The 21,661-nt window shown below is 43.4% G+C and overlaps 1 protein-coding gene across 2 annotated transcripts; it reads right to left on the bottom strand.

The window, feature by feature from the left end:
• Nucleotides 1–4,880: 4,880 nt before the first annotated feature.
• On the bottom strand, nucleotides 4,881–20,932 carry LOC106605403 (uncharacterized). 2 transcript variants are annotated; one of them, XM_014201005.3, is made up of 14 exons: nucleotides 20,757–20,932; nucleotides 19,458–19,796; nucleotides 18,974–19,237; nucleotides 18,627–18,662; nucleotides 18,023–18,195; nucleotides 17,633–17,795; nucleotides 16,744–16,805; nucleotides 16,256–16,448; nucleotides 13,589–13,774; nucleotides 6,542–6,697; nucleotides 6,277–6,350; nucleotides 5,954–5,980; nucleotides 5,412–5,458; nucleotides 4,881–5,134 (listed from the first exon to the last, which is right to left on the bottom strand). In XM_014201005.3, exons 1-14 carry the CDS (start codon nucleotides 20,833–20,835, stop codon nucleotides 5,074–5,076), a joined length of 1,860 nt encoding a protein of 619 aa, XP_014056480.2. In that variant the 5' UTR covers nucleotides 20,836–20,932; the 3' UTR covers nucleotides 4,881–5,073. The 2 variants fall into 2 exon arrangements, with proteins under 2 accessions (XP_014056480.2, XP_045574503.2); XM_045718547.2 differs by having other exon boundaries at nucleotides 4,915–5,134; nucleotides 6,465–6,697.
• Between the last annotated feature and the right edge of the window lie 729 nt (nucleotides 20,933–21,661).

Here is a 21,661-nt window from a genome sequence, read left to right as displayed (position 1 = left end):
AAAAAAGTTTGGATACACTTACTCATTTCAGAGTTTTAATTTATTTGTGCTATTTTCGACATTGTAGAAAAATAGTGAATACATCAAAACTATGAGATAACACATATGGAATCATGTAGAAACCAAAAAAGTATTAAACAAATCAAAATATATTTTGTATTTGAGATTCTTCAAAGTAGCCACCCTTTGCCTTGATGACAGCTTTGCACACTCTTAGCATGCTCTCAACCAGCTTGACGAGGTAGTCACCTGGAATAGATTTTAATTAACAGGTGTGCCTTGTTAAAAGTTAATTTGTGGAATTTCTTTCCTTCTTAATGCGTTTGAGCCAATCAGTTGTGTTGTGACAAGGTAGGGTTGCTATACAGAAGATAGCCCTATTTGGTAAAAGACCAAGTCCATATTATGGCAAGAACAGCTCAAATAGGCAAAGAGAAACGACTGTCCATCATTACTTTAAGACATGAAGGTCAGTCAATGCGGGAAATTTCAAGAACTTTGAAAGTTTCTTCAAGTGCAGTTGCAAAAACCATCAAGGTCTATGATGAAACTGGCTCTCATGAGGACCGCCACAGGAAAGGAAGACCCAGAGTTACCTCTGCTGCAGAGGATAAGTTCATTAGAGTTACCAGCCTCACAAATTGCAGCCCAAATAAATTCTTCACAGAGTTCAAGTAACAGACTCAGCTCAACATCAACTGTTCAGAGGAGACTGCGTGAATCAGGCCTTCATTGTCAAATTGCTGCAAAGAAACCACTACTAAAGGACACCAATAATAAGAAGAGACTTGCTTGGGCCAAGAAAAACAAGCAATGGACATTAGACTGGTGGAAATCTGTCCTTTGGTCTGATGAGTCCAAATTTGAGATTTTTGGTAAAAACCGCTGTGTCTTTGTGAGACGCAGAGTAGGTGAACGGATGATCGCCGCATGTGTGGTTCCCACTGTGAAGCAGGGAGGAGGAGGTGTGATGGTGTGGGTTTGCTTTGTTGGTGACACTGTCAGTGATTTATTTAGAATTCAAGGCACACTTAACCAGCATGGCTACCACAGCATTCTGCAGAGGTATGCCATCCCATCTGGTTTATGCTTAGTGGGACTATCATTTGTTTTTCAACAGGACATTGACCCAAACACACCTCCAGGCTGTGTAAGGGCTATTTGAACAAGAAGGAGAGTGAAGGGGTGCTGCATTAGATGACCTGACCTCCACAATCCCCCAACCTCAACCCAATTGAGATGGTTTGGGATGAGTTGGTCTGCAGAGTGAAGGAAAAGCAACCAATAAGTGCTCAGCATATGTGGGAACTCCTTCAAGACAGTTGGTAAAACATTCCTCATGAACCTGGTTGAGAGAATGCCAAGAGTGTGCAAAGCTGTCATCAAGGCAAATGGTGGCTTCTTTGAAGAATCAAAAATATAAAACATATTTTCATTTGTTTAACACTATTTTGCTTACTACATGATTCCATGTGTGTTATTTCATAGTATTGATGCCTTTACTATTATTCTTCAATGTAGAAAATGGTAAAAATAAATAAAAACCCTTGAATGATTAGCTGTGTTTAAACCTTTGACTGGTACTGTATATACAGTTGAAGTCAGAAGTTTACATACACCTAAGCCTGTCACGTCCTGACCAGCAGAGGGAGTAGTTGTGTAGTATGTTGGTCAGGACGTGGCAGAAGAAGTCTGTATGTGTTTTCTAGTATGTCTGTTTCTGTGTTAGTCTTGTGACTCCTGATCAGGAACAGCTGGATATCGTTGTTCCTGATTGGGAGTCATATATTAGGAGTGTGTTTTTCACCTGGGGTTTGTGGGTTGTTGGTTTAGCACTGCTTTATCTTAGCATGCTAACTGTTCCTGGCGGTCTATTTATTTTTTTGTATTTTTTTTGTTGTTGTATTTTTGTATTTTTGTTGGGGGGGGGGGTGTTCGTTCTATTCTAATTAAATAGAAAGATGAGCATTCACAGCCATTCACCACGACAGCCGTTACAAAGCCAAATATATTTAAGCTCAGTTTTTCACAATTCCTAGCATTTAATCCTAGTAAAAATTCCCTGTTTTAGGTCAGTTAAGATCACCACTTTATTTTAAGAATGTGAAATGTCAGAATAATACTAGAGAGAATGATTTATTTCAGCTTTTATTTTTCATCACATTCCCAGTGGGTGAGAAGTTTACATACACTCAATTAGTATTTGGCAGCATTGCCTTTAAATTGTTTAACTTAGGTCAAACGTTTCAGGTAGCCTTCCACAAGCTTCCCACAATAAGTTGGGTGAATTTTGGCCCATTCCTCCTGACAGAGCTGGTGTAACTGAGTCAGGTTTGTAGGCCTCCTTGCTTGCACAGGCCTTTTCAGTTCTGCCCACAAACTTTCTATAGGATTGAGATCAGGGCTTTGTGATGGCCACTCCAATGACTCTGTTGTCCTTAAGCCATTTTGCCAGAAGTTTGGAAGTATGCTTGGGGTCATCGTCCATTTGGAAGACCCATTTGCGATCAAGCTTGAACTTCCTGACTGATGTCTTGAGATGTTGCTTCAATATATCCACATAATTTTCCTACCTCATGATGCCATCTATTTTGTGAAGTGCACCAGTCCCTCCTGCAGCAAAGCACCCCCACAACATGATGCTGCCACCCCCGTGCTTCGTGGTTGGGATGGTGTTCTTTGGCTTGCAAGCCTCCCCCTTTTTCCTCCAAACATAACGATGGTCATTATGACCAAACAGTTCTTTTTTTGTTTTAATCAGACCAAAGGACATTTCTCCAAAAAGTATAATCTTTGTCCCCATGTGCAGTTGCAAACCATAGTCTGGCTTTTTTATGGTGGTTTTGGAGCAGTGGCTTCTTCCTTGCTGAGCGGCCTTTCAGGTGACGTCGATATAGGACTCGTTTTACTGTGGATACAGATACTTTTATACCTGTTTCCTCCAGCATCTTCACAAGGTCCTTTGCTGTTGTTCTGGGATTGATTTGCACTTTTCACACCAAAGTACGTTCATCTCTAGGAGACAGAACGCGTCTCCTTCCTGAGCGGTATGACGGCTGCGTGGTCCCATGGTGTTTATACTTGCGTACTATTGTTTGTACAGATGAACGTGGTACCTTCAGGCAATTAAAAATGGCTCCCAAGGATGAACCAGACTACAATTTATTTTCTGAGGTCTTGGCTGATTTATTTTGATTTTCCCATAATGTCAAGCAAAGAGGCACTGAGTTTGAAGGTAGGCCTTGAAATACATCCACAGGTACACCTCCAGTTGACTCAAATGATGTCCATTAGCCTATCAGAAGATTCTAAAGCCATGACATAATTTTCTTGAATTTTCCAAGCTGTTTAAACGCACAGTCAACTAAGTGTATGTAAACTTCTGACCCACTGAAATTGTGATTCAGTGAATTATTAGTGAAATAATCTGTCTGTAAACAATTGTTGGAAAAATTACTTGTGTCATGCACAAAGTAGATGTCCTAATCAACTTGCCAAAACTATAGTTTGTTAACAAGAAATTTGTGGAGTGGTTGAAAAACGAGTTGTAATGACTCCAACCTAAGTGTATGTAAACTTCCGACTTACATATATATATTATACTTTGTTGTACTTTTTACCCCTTTTCTCCCCAATTTCGTGATATCGAATTGGTAGTTACAGTCTTGTCCCATTGCTGCAACTCCCGTACAGACTCGGGAGAGGCGAAGGTCGAGAGCCATGCGTCCTCAGAAACACAACACTGCCAGGCCGTACTCCTACTTGACACACTGCTCACTTAACCCGGAAGCCAGCCGCACCAATGTGTCGGAGGAAACACCATCCAACTGGAGACCGTGTCAGCGTGCATGCACCCGGCATGCCACGGGAGTCGCTAGAGCACGATGGGACAAGGTCATTCCGGCTGGCCAAACCCTCCCATAACCCGGACGACGCTGGGCTAATTGTACGCTGCCTCATGGGTCTCCCGGTCACGGCCGGCTGCGATACAGCCTGGGACCCAACCCGGATCTGTAGTGACACCTCTAGCACTGCGATGTAGTGCCTTAGACCGCTGCACCACTCGGGAGGCTATTAGATCTATTTTTATAAATAAAAAAACTATCTAGTCCTTGCCGATGACAAGCATACTCACCATGAAGAGTGATACTCAGTGATGTGTTGTGTTTGCCCCAAACATAGCGCTTTGTATTCAGGACATTAAGCTAATTTCTATTGACACATTTTTTTCCGTTTTATTTTAGTGGCTTATTGCAAACAGGATGCATGTTTTGGAATATTTTTATTCTGTACAGGCTTGCTTCTTTTCACTCTGTCATTTAGGTTAGTATTGTGGAGTAACTTCAATGGTGTTGATCCGTCCTCAGTTTTCTCCTATCACAGCCATTAAACTCTTTAACTGTTTTGAAGTCACCATTGGCCTTATAGTGAAATCCCTGAGCGGTTTCCTTCCTCTCCGGCAACTGAGTTAGGAAGAACGCCTGTATCTTTGAACTGACTGGGTGTATTGATACACCATCCAAAGTGTAATTAATAACGTCATCATCCTCAAACGGACATTCAATGCCTGTTTTTTAAAATGTTTACCCATCTGCCAATAGGTGCTCTTCTTTGTGAGGCATAGGAAAACATCCCTCGTCTTTGTGGTTGAATCAGTGTTTGAAATTCACTGCTCGACTGAGGGACCTTACAGATATAGTAATTGTATGTGTGGGGTACAGAGATGAGTTAGTAATTCAAAAATCATGTTAAAGACTATTATTGCACACAGAGTGAGTCCATGCAACTTATGATGTGACTTGTTAAGCAAATTTTTACTCCTGAACTTATTTAGGCTTGCCTTAACAAAGGGGTTGAATACTTATTGACTTAAGACATTTCAGCTTTACATTTTTTATTAATTTGTAAAAATGTCAAAAAACATAATTCCACTTTGACATTATCGGGTATTGTGTGTTGGCTAGTGACATAAAATCTCAACGTAATCCATTTAGGCTGTAACACAACAAAATGTGAAAAAAGTCAAGGCACTGTAAATGTCCATATACTGAACAGAGGTGAGATAATATTGCTTCAAGCTTTTGCTGATAAATCCTGAGATGTGGAGGTCTCCAGAAGACTGCATGATTTGTATCTGAAAGGAGAACACACTCATAAACCACACAGACACAGGTACACACACACAAACGTATACACCCATGCATGACGTGCTGCACGTCGCACCCAATACCACACACACACACTTCACTGTCAGTGCATTATGTGACATTATTACTATGTTACTGACGTGCAGGTTGACAGTGCCATAGTGATGTTCAGAGTTGATGGGGGTGAAAGGGCCTGTGAAGGGCAGATGGGAAATTGTGACAGAAACGTACACCACGCATGACCCAGGGCTATTTAATTCTTACCGATCCAATTCCTCATAGACATCATCCTCCACTCTGGGCTTCAGGTCCTGAGAAGAAGAGGAGAAGAAGAGGAGAAGAAGAGGAGGGAGAGAGAGAAGTGGTGGGAGGGAGGGAGGAAGGGAGGGAGGGAGGGAGGGAGAAGGGCATAGTACAGCAAGTGATAGGAGGGGAGGAGAAGAATAGAAAGACAGAGACATTGTAGAATGAGAGAGGAGAGAGAGGGGAGGAAGGGGGTGAAGGGTTGGAAGGTAGAGAGAGACAAGTGGGAGGGAGAGGAGAGTACATTTAAAGGCATCCTCCTGGGTGTGATGCGATTGATTTGTTAATATCACTAATGTAAGACTGACAGTTAAGAACTGACAGGTTTTTCTAAAGCACAGGACTGATGGGGGAGACATATCTGCTGACAGAAGAGGGAGAGACACACACACTGAGGACAGACTAGCAAGGGAGGCCACTATAACCTCACCTCCCCACACACACACAGACTCAGGGGAACGCTTTTGTGTCTGTGATGCTGAGAACAGAACACAATAACTCACCATGTACACTGAACCCTGGGGAGAAGTCTATAGGGAGAGAGGAGAGAAAACAGTGTTCAATAACCACACAGACAGACAGAGAGAGAGAGAGAGAGAGAAGGGTAGAGAAATATAGAGAAATGGAGAGGCAGGGAGTTAGATGAGGGGTAAAGAAGAAGTGGGAAAACAAAGGAAAACGAAGAGAGAAGAAGAGAGAGACAGAAACAGAGGGCCAGAGACAGGAAATGAAATGGTGGGGAGACAGAAGGAGGAGAGAGAGAGGGAGAAGAGAACAGAGATTCATCAGAGAGTATTGAGATACAGAGAAGGCATGAATCCATCACCTGTCTGACATCCTCAGGATTCTCATAGATATTTTCCACTTCCCCAGAGTAGTGGGAGAGAGACTGTTCAATACCTGTGGAGAAACAGACACAAGCACACACACACAAACACACACACACACAGTGAGAGGCAGATTTCCAGATTCCTTGCATCGACCTCATAATATGTCATGCCCCAGATCACTCACTGCAGTTGACAGGTCCAGAAATGGAGAGAACACAAGAAGGTAGGGATGTCGAAAAAGAAACCCGCCGGAAGACTCACCGCGGCGAGAAATGTCTTTCTGTCTCCATAGCAACACACCGGCAACCGCGGCAACCAGGGGCACCAGGAGTAATAAAGCAGAGAGGAAGGGAAGGAGCGAGGCAATGTTGCTCTCTGGGTGAGGAGGAGAGATAGAAGTAGTGCTCTCTGTGTTGTCTGAGAGAAGAGGAGAGAAAGACGTGAGAAAGAGAAAAAGAGAATAAGTTAATGAGTGTTGTATGAATTGAACACTTGTACATTAATGATTAGTGAACAGTATAGTCTCATTCCCAGCAGGGGGCAGGCCTGATCCCTGGTTTAGCTCCAGAGAGGTCCTATTGAAATAGCTAGAGACAAGATGGGAGGATGAGTCAATGTGGGTATGTTAAAATTCCTCCAAGATCACTGAAGCTAATTGCTATATGTCTAACTCCTTATCATGGCAAGACACTCAGTATAAATCCTGTGTCACACTCCATACAGTATACTCTGGATGAAACAGAACGATGAAAGAGAAGGTTGGGAGGGGAGACATGGAATTATTACATGACATAACCATGTGATTAGCTCATGGTATTCAAATTAGCCATTTGTAGACTGACGAAGCACCACACGCGACATGAATACAGTCGTCTGGTGTGTTTGCATGGTGAGGTGAGTTGACATCATTCATGCAAACAGACACAGGGAGACATGGGAGCTGTGTGGGAGGGGTCAGTTACCACAGTGACAACTACCTGCTCCCAAGCATCCAGAATATAACAGAGACTTTGATGTCACCAGTGTATATCCTCATTTCTATATATATCTCTTCATTTGTATACCAGCGATGTGACCATTACTAACATGTTACTGTTAATTATATATTGCTAATTTATGATGATTCTATTATGAGGTTGCAAGTATTTCTGGATAAAAAAACTCAATTTGATAGCACCCATGTTTTATTTGTACTAAAAAGTTCTGGGACACTGTAAAGTCCATGGTGAATAAGAGCACCTCCTCCCAGCTGCCCACTGCACTGAGGCTAGGAAACACTGTTACCACCAATAAATCCACAATAATTCAGAATTTCAATAAGCATTTCTCTACGGCTGGCCATGCTTTCCACCTGGCTACCCCTACCCCAGACAAATGCCCTGCTCTCCCCACAGTAACTCGCCACGAACCTCCCCCACTTCTCCTTCACCCAAATCCAGATAGCTGATGTTCTGAAAGAGCTGCAAAATCTGGACCCCTACAAATCAGCTGGGCTAGACAATCTGGACCCTCTCTTTCTAAAATGATCTGCCGACACCTTGATAGCAAACCAAGAAATACTCTATGGAGACTTAATACAAGCATGCTGAATGATCCAGCATTCAAGGAATGAATAAAGACAGAATTGAACATCTATCTGGAGAATAATGATAACGGGGAAGTATCTCCTGCTACATTGTGGGATGCAGCTAAGGCGGTTATTAGAGGAAAGATCATAGCCACATCATCTCTCAAGAAAAAGATTAAAGCACAAAACTGCTGAAATGACAGGAAACACTAAGAAACTTAGAACGATCTCATAGTCAATACAAAGATCCTCTTATATTACGAGAGATTCAAAAGGTAAAACAGGAAATTGACCAGATTTATAGAGAAGAAGTAGAGAAAAAGCTCAGGTTCCTGAAACAACGATATTATGAAGCAGGCTCAAAGGCAACCAAATAACTAGCATGGAGACTCAGGAAACAACAAGCACAGAATACCATTTTCAAAATAAAAGACCCCAAAACAAAGAAGATCACATGCAAATTAGATGAAATACAGAATGCATTTGAATCATATTACACAAATCTGTACAAGCAACCAGAGAAGGCAGATGCACAGACAATAGAGCATTTTATGAACTCACAATATCTCAACTAAAAGTAAACAAGTCTCCAGGCACTAATGGCTTCCCTTCAGAATGGTTCAAGACCTTCAGAGAACAACTAACACCTCTACCTAAGGCCTGTTTTAACTGGACTCTGAGGGAGGGGGGGTCTCCCACTGTCATGGAGAGAGGCCATCATATCTGTAATCCCAAAAGAGGGTAAAGATAAGAAGGAATGCAGTTCATATAGACCTATCACAATTCTTAACACGGATTATAAACTATATGCATCAATAATAGCCAAAAGAATGGAGAACATAATCCCAGAATTGATTGACGGAGATCAAACTGGTTTCATACAAAATAGGCAGACACAGGACAATAGAAGAACACTACATGTCATGGACCACATTACTCAGAATAAGACAAGTGCTATATTAATCAGTCTTGATGCAGAAAAAGCATTTGATTCAGTGGGATGGGATTACCTATTCCAAGTTATGGAAAGATTTGGTTTCAACAAAGAAGTGATACAGTGCATCAATACACCGTATTCGTGTCCGACCGCTAGAATAAAGATAAATGGACATTTGTCACGAACGATAAAATTAGAGCGAGGGGCAGGACAAGGCTGTAATCTTTCACCCACGCTCTTCTCCTTGTACCCCGAACCATTAGCACAGGCAATAAGACAGGACCCAACCTTAGAGGAAATAACAATAAGAGGCAGTGAACATAAGATATGCATTTATGCTGATGACGTTCTGTTATTCCTTAAAGACCCAGGCTCAAGTGTACCTAGATTGATGGATGTTTTACAAACATTTGGAACATATTCAGGGTATGTGCTTAACGTACACAAGACCCAAGCCCTAGTATATAATTACACCCCACAGGAAGAGCTGAAGAGTAGGTATAACGTCCACTGGACTTCTTCATCCATTAAATATCTTGGAGTATATCTACCAAAAGATACAGCCAAACTTTATAGCATGAATTACGATCACATCAACAAGGAAAGAAATGATGACCTAGACAGGTGGAATTCACTTCCCTTAGATCTTAGTAGTAGAATTGAAACAATCAAAATGAACATCCTGCTGAGGTAACTGTATTTGTTTCAATCACTGCCCATAGAAATCCCGCCTAAACAGTTTAGAGAATGGGATAAACGGATATCAAGGTTTATCTGGAACAGTAAGAGACCAAGAATTAGATATACAACATTACAATTACCAAACAACTGTGGGGGTGTGGCCTTACCAAACCTAAAAGATTATTATGTGTCAACCCAATTGAGACCTCTGGTGGGTTGGTGCAATTCAGAATATGAATCCAAATGGAAAGACATTGAGACTACTTTGACAGAGACACCCATACAGTCAGTTTTTGGAAATAAGGACATGGTCATAGAAATATACAGTAGACAAAATCAGTGGATTAATTTCTCTCTGAAGACATGGTTTAGGGTAGTTAAGCAAAATAAATTAGACAGAGAGATCAAACTGCTGAGTTGGCCCGCATACGACCCCAGCTTCATCCCTGCAACTCAGGACAGCAGATTTAAACAATGGATGCAGAAAGGCATCACATCATTCAGTACAATTATGAGGAATGGGGACCTAGATCACTTCCAGGACCTAAGTAAAAAACATGGTTTGGATAAACAAGATTTTTACAGATACCTACAAGTTTGACACTATTTCTTGAGGGAGATAAAAGTGACTGACCCTCGAGCACCTCCAAAATTAATCCAAGTATTCACTAACGCATACAACTTGGGGAGTAACAAAAAAACTATCTCAAATCTCTACTTGGGTATTCAGTCCTCAAAGAAACATTCTACAAACTATATTAAAAAGAAATGGGAGGAGGAACTTAACATTGAAATAACTGATGAAACATGGTTGAACTTATTAGAAACTCAACAAAGCGCCACCAACTCAAGGTCATGGAGAGAATTCTGTTGGAAGAATGTTGTACGTTTCTTCATAACAGCTAAACTGAAATCAAAACAGACTGGCTCCCTACATCCTTGTTGGAGAGAATGCGGCCTATCAAAGCCCCATATACTACCCACCACTGCGACCTGTATGCTCTCGTTGGCTGGCCCTCGCTTCATACTCATTGCCAAACCCACTGGCTCCAGGTCATCTACAAGTCTTTGCTAGGTAAAGCCCTGCCTTATATCAGCTCACTGGTCACCATAGCAGCACCCACCCGTAGCACGCACTCCAGCAGGTATATCTCACTTGTCACCCCCAAAGCCAATTCTTCCTTTGGCCGCCTCTCCTTCCAGTTCTCTGCTGCCAAAGACTAGAACGAACTGCAAAAATCTCTGAAGCTGGAGACTCTTACCTCCCTTACTAGCTTTAAGCACCAGCTGTCAGAGCAGCTCACAGATCACTGCACCTGTACATAGCTCATCTGTAAATAGCCCATCCAATCTACCTCATCCCCATACTGTATTTATTTATTTATCTTGCTCTTTTGCACCCCAGTATCTCTACTTGCACATTCATCTTCTGCACATCCTACCATTCCAGTGTTTAATTGCTATATTGTAATTACTTCCCTGTGGCTCAGTCGGTAGAGCATGGTGTTTGCAACGCCAGCATGGTGTGTGCAACGCCAGGGTTGTGGGTTCGATTCCCACGGGGGGCCAGTACAAAAAAATGCATGAAATGAAATGTATGCATTCACTACTGTAAGTCGCTCTGGATAAGAGCGTCTGCTAAATTACAAAATGTAATGTAAACTGTACTATGCCACCATGGCCTATTTATTGCCTTACCTCTCTTATCCTACCTCATTTTCACATGCTGTATATAGATTTTTCTACTGTATTACTGATTGTATGTTTGTTTATTCCATGTGTAACTCTGTGTTGTTGTATGTGTCGAACTGCTTTGCTTTATCTTGGCCAGGTCGCAGTTGCAAATGAGAACTTGTTCTCAACTAGCCTACCTGGTTAAATAAAAAAGTACTACATCATCAAGTTACAAATTCCAAAAAACGTCCATAAGTTTGTTTTGTAGAAGTTTCCTCTACAGGCCTTCACCTTGCCCTGCTGTCATGACTTATACATGGTGCTCCAAACGAATCAATCATGAAGTGCTGTGTGAGGTGTAATTGATTGGTGGGGGTGGTGTTGGTGTTGGTGTGTGTGTTTGTGTTTGTGTTTGTGTGTGTGTGTGGTTGTGTGTGTGTGTTGGGGTCCATAATGGAATAGTGTGGTGGCAGGGAGTTGACCCCCGGGCCAGGTTGACCTGCTCTGTTCTCAATGCCAGCTTCTTTAACGCTGCATGAATTATGGTAATTGGGTGCAGCGAGGTGAGGCGTAAATACCATCACTCCTCAATGGCCTGGGTGCACCTTTCCTCCCTTCCTTCCTCTCTGCTCTCCTCTAATTACTTTTCCCTACACACTTCCCCACATGACAAACTACTACAGTTTACTATAAAATACTATAGTACTTACTATAGAATGCTGTAGTAAACTGTAATACACTGTAGAATACTATACTCCACATTGTAGTATCCCTCGATCGTGTACTTCTTACTATAGAATTTTGTAGTATACTGTAGAATACTATACTCCACACTGTAGTATCCCTTGATCATGTGTAGTACTTACTATAGAAATGTGTAGTATACTATAGAATACTATACTACACACTGTAGTATCCCTCGATCGTGTATTTCTTACATTATAATATTGTAGTATACTGTAGAATACTATACTACACGCTGTAGTGCTTTCTATAGCATTTTGTAGTATACTGTAGAATACTATACTACACACTGTAGTATCCCTCGACCGTGTCTTCTTACTATAGAATATTGTAGTATACTGTACTCCACACTGTAGTATCTTTTGATAATGTGTAGTACTTACTATAGAAATGTGTAGTATACTATAGAATACTATACTACACACTGTAGTATCCCTCGATCGTGTATTTCTTACATTATAATATTGTAGTATACTGTAGAATACTATACTACACGCTGTAGTGCTTACTATAGAATTTTGTAGTATACTGTAGAATACTATACGACACACTGTAGTATCCACTCAATCATGTAGTGCTTACTATAAAATTCTGAAGTAAACTGTAGTATACTGTCAAATAATATACTACACACTGTAGTATCACTCGATCATGCGTAGTACTCACTATATAATACAGTGTAGAATACTACAATTTTATCCACAAAAACACTACCGTTTCTTTTACCATAGTAATACTTCAGTATCCAATTTGCATATACCCCACCCATTCCTATCCCCCATATCCCAATTTGTGCCACCCATGAGTGAGAAACTTATATGCCAAATATAGACTATATATTGTGTTCCCTAAAGGTTATAGAAAAGAGCAGAAGCGTTGAATTATCCATTCATATTACAATCAAAGATAATAAAACAAAAACACTTAGTAAATACTACAGTAATGTCTGCAAAAACACTACAGTAGTTACTTTAGTACATACTATAGTTTTTGAAATATAGTAATACTACAGTATTTATACTATAGTAAACTGTAAATACTACAGTCATGTCTGAAAAAACACTACAGTGAATACTAGAGTATATAAATATAGTAATACTACAGTATTTATACCATAGTATACTATATTATTTTTTAATGTGGGTCTATCATCCATCTTTCCCGCTTTGCTCCCCTCTGTTCCTCTATTATTTCCTCCCATCTCGCTCTCTCCCTTCCCTACCTCCCTACTCTTCTCTCCCACATCCCAATAAGAGAGTAAATGGGACAACAAACCACAATACAACGTTCAATCAGCCCTCACAAACAAGAGTTCATTCTAAATGCAACAGTTCCCTTTGCATATCCATTACTCTTGTTAAAGCATTGCTTTGTTGTGTGTCATCATCATGGCTCCTCTGTATCAGTGATGTATTGGGGGTATTGGTAGTGAGCTCATCTTCATAAGGAGATTCATTCAACTGTCAGATCCTTCTGTGGCTGTGTGTGCTTCCTCAGATGCAATGAATGTGAATACATTCCAGAGAGCTGTCCTGGTGTCCTCCCTCACCATTTACACTTATCATCTGAAGAAGTGTTGGGGTGTGAAGAGAGGGAGAGAGAGAAAGAGAGAGAGCGACACAGACACAGACAGACACAGAGAGACAGGGAAACAAATACTATTTGAACCCAGGCGGGTCTGGTGGTGATGACAGTGACCCATTACCTCCGTTGGGACAGAAGCCATATTTCTTATCCTTGTCAAAGTTGTATGTGGTGGAGCACCAGCGGTACCCATCACTGCGACCATCCGTCGTGCAACCTTCATAAGTCTCCCCTAGAAACACGAAGGGGAACACACATGCTTGTCTGTTGCCGTTTCCTCCGAAGGTGTGAAGAACTGTGTGTGTATCTGTGGGAGAAAGACAGGCGACATTTTAGAGTCATGACAATAAAGCAGACGCTTACATTATAACACTCTTACTATGGAGAGAGAGAGAGAGAGAGGAATAGAGGGAGAGATGGAGAGAGACGGCGAGATAAAGACAGAGGAATGGTTTGAAAAATACCGATCAATGTGTTGGGGTTGTATTCTCTCTTTTCCCTTTGAGATCTGTTGTAAACCAAAACACTCTTAAGTCAGACAGAGGCCTTATTCCCTATATAGTGCACTAATTTGGACTAGGAACAGTAGAGTTCCATTTAGGACACAGGCCTATAGTGTAGCAGCCAGAAATACATGGTTAGTGGCCATGGTTCTAGTCTATTTCTGCTCTAGCTAACTTCTCCTCATCTTGCCAAGGCAACAGTGTAGCACCGCTGAATGCAGAAACAGTCTGTCACTCCGCCAGCCAGCCAGCCAGCCAGCCAGGCAGGCAGGCAAGCAGGCAGGCAGGCAGGCAGGCAGGCAGGCAGGCAGGCAGGCAGGCAGGCAGGCAGGCAGGCAGGCAGGCAGGCAGGCAGGCAGGCAGGCAGGCAGGCAGGCGGCAGGTAGGCAGGCGGGGCTACAAGGTCAGTGCTCTGTGAAGCGTTTTATAGTGGTTGTAGAGCAACTTCAGGTCAACCTGTCTGGCTGTGATAAGCAACAGAACAATGGGTTAAGGATGTAGAATAGGATAGAATAGAATGGAGTAGAATATAATAGAATAGGTGAAGCAGACAACTAGACACCCATTCAAAGCAATGCTCTGTGGTGTGTTGTTGGATCAGACATGGTGTCACGACTCCTACCGAAGGTGACTCCTCTCCCTGTTCGGGTGGCGCTCGGCGTTCGTCGTCACCGGCCTACTAGCTGCCACCGATCCCTTTTTCCTTTTCTGTTTGTTTTGTCTAATTAGTTTCACCTGTTTTCGTTTAGGGTTATTAGTTGGGCTATTTAAGCCAGTAGGCCCGCCTGCTCTGAGTGCGGGCTTAATTATACCCTTCCACAGTGTTGTGTGTGTTGGATAAGTGTACTTTGGGCATTTTGGCGTATTCGTTTGTGCGTAATAAAACGCTGCATTGAACTTTTCTGCCTCCTGCGCCTGACTCTGCACCCCCTACGCCCAGACCGTGACACATGGGACCATATTGGGTGTCATGTGGAAGTTTTCTTCAGTCAATACTTGGCACATCCTCACGCAGAATTCAGTGCCTTTCTCTGTCTTCTATATGTGTACAATTCTTGATATTCTCACTACCATATCGTGGAACATTTAAAGTTTATGTGGAATTTAGAATTGGAATTTAGAATTCATCCTGCCTATTCCATTTCTGGGCTGATTGGTTAGCTCACAACAGGGCCCTGGAGATAACGAGATGAGGATGGAGTGTGCACACATCCAGCACTGAAGGACTGCAGCGACGGGAGAGAGGGATAAACACAGGCAGGTGTGTTTACATAGCTAACGGATTAGCAGCTGAGCTAGCCTGCTGTTCGCTTCTCTCTATTGGGAAGGGATGTCTTGTGTGTTTAGGATTTAGAGCAGTGGTTCCCAACCAGGGGTACTAGGACCCCTGGGGGTACTTGGTCTATCAACAGGGGGTACTTGAGAAGACTTTTAAGACCATAGGCTTACTGGTAAAATGCACACGAGGGGGTACTTCAGGGGTACTCCGGGCAGAGCAGAATTCAGTTGGTGGTACAGTAACCGAAAAAGGTTGGGAACCACTGATCTAGAGCAGTGTCTCCCACCTCCGGTCCTCTTGTACCCCCAACAGTACACATTTTTATTTGTAGCCCCAGACAAGCACCCCTGATTCAACTTGGCAACTAATCATAAGGCCCTCAAAAAGTTGAATCAGGTATGTTTGTCCGTGTGTGCTGTTGGGGCCCACTGATATAGGAGGTTCATGTTCAGTAAACATGGACTTGGATAAGCGCTTATTTGGACATAATGATTATAGTGGTGTTGGCTATAGTGGTGTTAAAGAGCAAAGTATATTTAAAGCTCTCAAATAGCAACACACAAACAGATGAGTTACATAACTTCCTGGTTTTACAACTTCTTTGTTTGTATGGTTCCATCTGAGTGGTTTAAATATACTTTCCCCTTCTGTTAATCACTGATGAGAATCACTGATGGGAACTGACCAGGGGCGGACTGGGACCAGAAATCGGCCCTGACATTTCTAACACATCGGCCCAGACCGCCCCGGAACTGACTGGGTAGGTGCGAGGAAGAAAGGATAAGATGATAGCTAGAAGGAAAGGAAGCATTGTAAAGGGACTTATTTGGACAAACATGTAGGCCTATATATCTACTGTTGGTCCTGCTAGGTACAGTTAGTTGACACTGACCTGAGAAAAGTTTCGCATTTTTAGCATTACTGATTATGGTTTGCATTAGGAGAGGGTAAGCTGATCTTAGATCTATATCTAAAGACCCAAGTTGGACCGTTTGGTTCTCTCCACCTTTCGGGGGCAGTTTGATGGTGTAAACAGCCTTGACCGCCTGTCCGTTCCGCAGTAGCATGGTGCAGGTGTAGTTCCCAGCCGTGTCCTGGGTGGGGGACAGGGGAACCTCGGTGCTGAGGCGACCCGGGCCAGAGGAGCTCCACTTCAGCGTGCGACTCTGGTTCTGGTGGCTCCACACCACCCGCTTCACCTGGTGGATGGAGGATGATGGATTGGGTTTATACAGTGTGTTCTTCATACACCAGGGCCGTGTTCATTAGGGGACTACGCAATAGAAAACTTACAACAGAAAAAAATGTGTCTTTCTAATTGGAAAAGTCCAGGTTGTCCTTCCCTGTTTCAGTCAGTTTTCCGTTTTGTGCCTAATGAACTCAGCCCAGGTGCTCAAGGAGCCATTTTGTGGCTGAAAGCTCACCACACATCAGCTAACTATGACAGTGAAGAGATGAGGGATGAATGTTGCCAGTCAGGGGATGGTTACCTACCTGGGAGCGCTCTGTATACTGACATGTCAGGACCAGGGCTGTTGGAGAATGTCTGGCTTTCACTGGGATGGAGGGATAGTGAAAAAGGGGGAAGGAGAGGGGAGTGAGTGGAAGGCAAGGGAGTAAGAAAGAGAAAGACAATGTGAGGTAGGGATAAGGAGAGAGTGAAGGAAGGAAGTACCAATAAGGGGTAGTCAGGGAACAAAAAGAGAAAGGGGGCAAGGGGAGATAGAAGGTGTTGGGGGGGACAATGAACGAATCAGAGATGGGCCAAAATAATATATATTCATTACACAGAATTGCTTCTAATGTGTCGCCTGACGGTGACTGATGCCCCATGTCTCATCAAACCCAAATGAGGATCAATCTGGGTGTAATCAAGCCCTACAGACACACACACGTCTCTATCCGTGATTACAGTGTTTAATGTGTGCCTCCCACAGCCCTGGTGGGAGAGCGGCTGGTATAATCATACATAATTACACCCATAATGAGGCAGGTTAAAAATATATGGGTCCGTGGGGCTGTGTGTGTGTGTGTGTGTGTGTGTGTGTGTGTGTGTGTGTGTGTGTGTGTGTGTGTGTGTGTGTGTGTGTGTGTGTGTGTGTGTGTGTGTGTGTGTATGTGTGTGTGACAGACGTGTGGAGCAGGGTGACAGTGACAGATCGCTTGGTCATGTCTGGGCAGCTGTAATGGCTGCCAGAGGGACAGTGATTATAAAAGCCTTCCAAGACTGCAGAAATGGACAGACGGGTGTGTGAGTATGTGTGTGAGTATGTGGGAGTTGGACAGTATTTTTAGTCTTTGTTTTTATTCATATTGATATCTCTATATCAGACATAAATACATAACTCTTCTCTCTTCAGTCCTCCCTCTTCCCCCTCTGTACCTTGGAGGATGCTAAGCAGGGTCCTCTGGCTGAACACGTTGTCATTGAGGAAGACCTCACACATGTAGAGGCCTCCGTCATTCAGCCCCGGGCTCAGCAGGAAGGAGAAGATACCCTCTTTTGGGGTAGACAATGGCCCATCCAGGCTCAACTGGGCATGAGTCTAGATCAATCAAATTCATTCAATCACATTCATTTATAAAGGCTCTTTCTATGTCGGCAGTTGTCATAAAGTGCTTTTACAGTAACCCGGCCGGGACCCTGTGGAGCAGGCAGAAACAGAAGCACGGTAGCTAGGAAAACCCCCTTGAAGGAAGAAACCTGTAGAGGAACTCAGTTCATACGCACGCAAGCATGAACACATACACACACATCCTCTTCTGGGTGTACCTTGCTTTTCTCTGTGCGGTCCCTCCAGCGGTCATACCCGTAGACCAGGGTTGTGGTGTTGGTGTTTCTGCTGTCTGGGGGCTTCCAATAGAGCATGACATAGTCGCCCTGCATCGGAGAGCAGGCGAGGGTGAGAGGGGTCTGGGTGAGACTGGCCATAGAGATCTGAGGACCTAGGGAGGGGGAGAGGAGAGGGAGGGGGAGGGAGAGAGAGAATGGGGGGAATGGGTGAGAGGAAGAGAATGAGAATGAGAGGAAGAGAATGAGAGGTATGTAAGTGAGAGAGAGAACGTGAGAGATAAGAAGAGAGCGAGAGAGCGGTGGGGGAACAGTGAGAGAAATATGTGGGGAAGATGGTGGGGTTGAGAGATATAGAGAGGAGGATGAGTGACAGAAGTGGCAGTGGAGAGAGGAACAGAACAGACAGAGGAAAAGAAAGAGAGATAGAGAGGTGCACAGCAGCAACAGGGATTATGTCGTTATGTTTCTGAGAGAGAGCTGGTCCCTCAGTAAGGTCAGTTTGTATTGTGCTGCTTGATCCAAAGGCTGCTGACTCTGTGTTTTAGCTAGACTAGAGTCTACTGTACACGGTGACGTCACTCACTATGGCTTATATTGGTGAACGAGGCCACATTCATACCTAGAAAGAGAGAGAGAGAGAGAGAGAGAGAGAGAGAGAGAGGGGGTGAGAAGGAGAGGGAGAGAGAGGAAGAACGACAGAGAAGGAACAAGTGAGTGAGAGAAATAAGGGGACAGAAATAAAACATTTGGGTTAGTGTGGGAGCAGTGGATATAGTGGGAGCACATATAAGCACTAGTCAATTATATAACAATGCCAATACAATGCCGATCTAAATACAATGCTTTGTTTGGAGTATTGAGATTCATCCCAGATTCCAATTATGGCATTACACGCTTTCCTCCCTCTCTCCATCCCCCCTCATATCTCACCATCCACGCGGAGGTCCACAGTGAAGGGGAACATAGGGGTGCTGCTGTTACCCCTTGGGTACACCTGGCAGATGTATACCCCCTGGTCAGTGGGGAGTATCTGAGGCAGCTTGGCAATCCCCCCCCCTGATCTCCTTGCCAATCGTAGGGGCGTCCCGCCAGGGGACAGCCAGGTTACCTCAGAAACGGCGGAGGCGGGGTTCACTTCTGCCATCAGACGCAGTGTGCTGTACTGAGGGAGAGTGCCTGAAGGAAAGATAGAGACTGGGACCGATGTAGGAGGTAGGAAATAGGAGAAACGATAGAAGAGATTTTTAAAAAAAGTGGGATATTGCTACTACAGTCTGACCTGATTGTGTCAAATAAAGTGGGCATGGGGAATTATTTATACATAATATCTGTATCAATACCATCACAACTGTATATTACATGTATATGGACATACTGTAACGGTAGTTTTGTGTGCAGGACCACAGTTCTATACCTGTGAGGACGGCTAATAGTATGATCTTCTCTCTCAGTTTCTTCTGTTGCTGTATAATCAGACAGGAGTAGCGACCATTGTCCTCCATTTTGGGGACGAACAGCAGAGAGAAGTTCCCAGTTTCCTGAAAGTTTGAGTCAACCAATCGCATGGAAGCCTTTGAGGCTGCGCCTGAGAACTGCTGACTCTCATTGGCCGAGAGGACCAGTTTCCAGTGGTCCACGCTAGGAGACTGCATCTTCCAATTAATGCTCACAGAACCCGTGAGAGGCCAATCAACACAGGGTAAGGTGACTTCCCTGCCAACCATTGTCACGACGACATCACTCCAGTCAGGGTCTGATGACGACAAAAAACACACAAAAAAACAAGTGAGAGAAATAGTGATAGGTCTAACCTTCCAATGGGCTTACAGGGGAACTTCTGCCATGGCTGCTCACACCGATCCAGCTCTATGTGCTCTGTAAAAACTATAGGTGCTATCACTACTGATAGAATCGACCTGAGGAGATAAGAGGTGACTAGTGCTGGAGCCACAATCAACACTCAGACTTAAGCCAGAGACGCTCAGCTCTGCTTCTATAGGACTCTCAAATGGCACCCTATTTCTTAGAGCCCTGGTTCAAAGTAGTGCACTATATAGGTAATAGAGTGCCAGTTGGAACGCAACCCAGGTTTTTATCCTTCCTTTTTAATCAGTAACTGATTTAGATCAGGAAGAGTCAGTGTGTTGTGGACTCTTTAAGCCCAATCAATGGCATTAATGGACCAATTAAACGCCAAGGAGAGTTGAGAGCCAGCCAGACTGGACGGATTAGAGATGTGTATCCCTGGTTTGACCTTCAAACGACAGGAATATTTGTAAACCTCTACTGAAATACTACCTTATTTATAAAATATCAAATTTATTTATAAAGCCCTTCTTACATCAACTGATATCTCAAAGTGCTGTACAGAAACCCAGCCTAAAACCCCAAACAGCAAGCAATGCAGATGTAGAAGCACGGTGGCTAGGAAAAACTCCCTAGAAAGGCCAGAACTTAGGAAGAAACCTAGAGATGAACCAGGCTATGTGGCTATAAAAAAAGGCTATAAAATACTACCTTGATTATTTTGAATGTTATGTTTTCCATATACTTTCTGATAAAAGATCCACTGAACACCGACAGAAGAATCTCACATTCGTTTTCAGCTTCAAAACGAGTGAGTAACCCAGTCATAACAGTTGTACGGGAGAATACTTGCAAGTGAAGGCAATTTGTGCGATGTCATCTATCAATGGTTAAAATTTCACCGTACCTTTAGTGGTCATGTCAGATTGAGTGATGAGCACCACCGAAGAAGAAATAAGAACAAAGAGGAGACATCTAAACTCCATGGTCCAAGTGGAGGCAGCCGAGCAGGTGTAAAGTCAACTCACACACAGACCCACACACACTCTCCACTAGCACCCACGACCACCACAAACAACAGCACCCTTCTCATCTCCAGTTTACTAGCAACATTTCTGTATTCTATAATTGTCATTAACAGAGAATGTGGTTGCGTTCCAAATGGCATCCTATACCCTATTTAATGCACTACTTTTGACCAGGACCAATAGGACTGGTCAAAAGTACTGCACTATATAGGGGATATGGTGCAATTTGGGGCCAAACTTGTGCCTTTGCTTTGAACAGGATACGACCCATCCAAAACCTTGATAGTGTTCAGGAAGAGAGTGTCACTGTGTCCACTGACTGGTAGTCTGTTGGTGACTGATAAACACTTTTAGGACTGGCACAGGGGAAAAAGGCTAGCACAGAAACACAAACACGCACACAGGCAACACGCTCACACACAGGCGCTCACACACGCACGCACACACGCACACACACACAGTATAACACACCAGGCTACATGATGATGTAAACTCATGCTGCAGCTCAGTCACTGTACTATGTATGCTCTTGAACAGAGAGGGAAGAACTTCCCTTGGGATAAAATCCATACAATGACCTCAAACCTGGGGTTGGAGAACGACAAAAGGAACAAACACGTACAGTATACGTGACAGTGAGAAAGGGAAAAAGACCAATAAAGGGGGAGAGACAGAGAGGAAGTGATGGACAGAATGAAAGCGAGGGAGAAAGACAGAGAGAGGTAACGAGGAAGTTAGAGAGATAAAGGGAGAGAAATAAAGAGTTTGGGTTATAGTGGGAGCC

Source organism: Salmo salar, chromosome 05 (assembly GCF_965601325.2).
Source record: "Salmo salar chromosome 05, fSalSal1, whole genome shotgun sequence".
Lineage (NCBI taxonomy): Eukaryota > Metazoa > Chordata > Actinopteri > Salmoniformes > Salmonidae > Salmo > Salmo salar.
The sequence above is the reverse complement of the archived record's forward strand: the minus strand, read 5'-3'. Positions and strand labels throughout refer to the sequence as shown.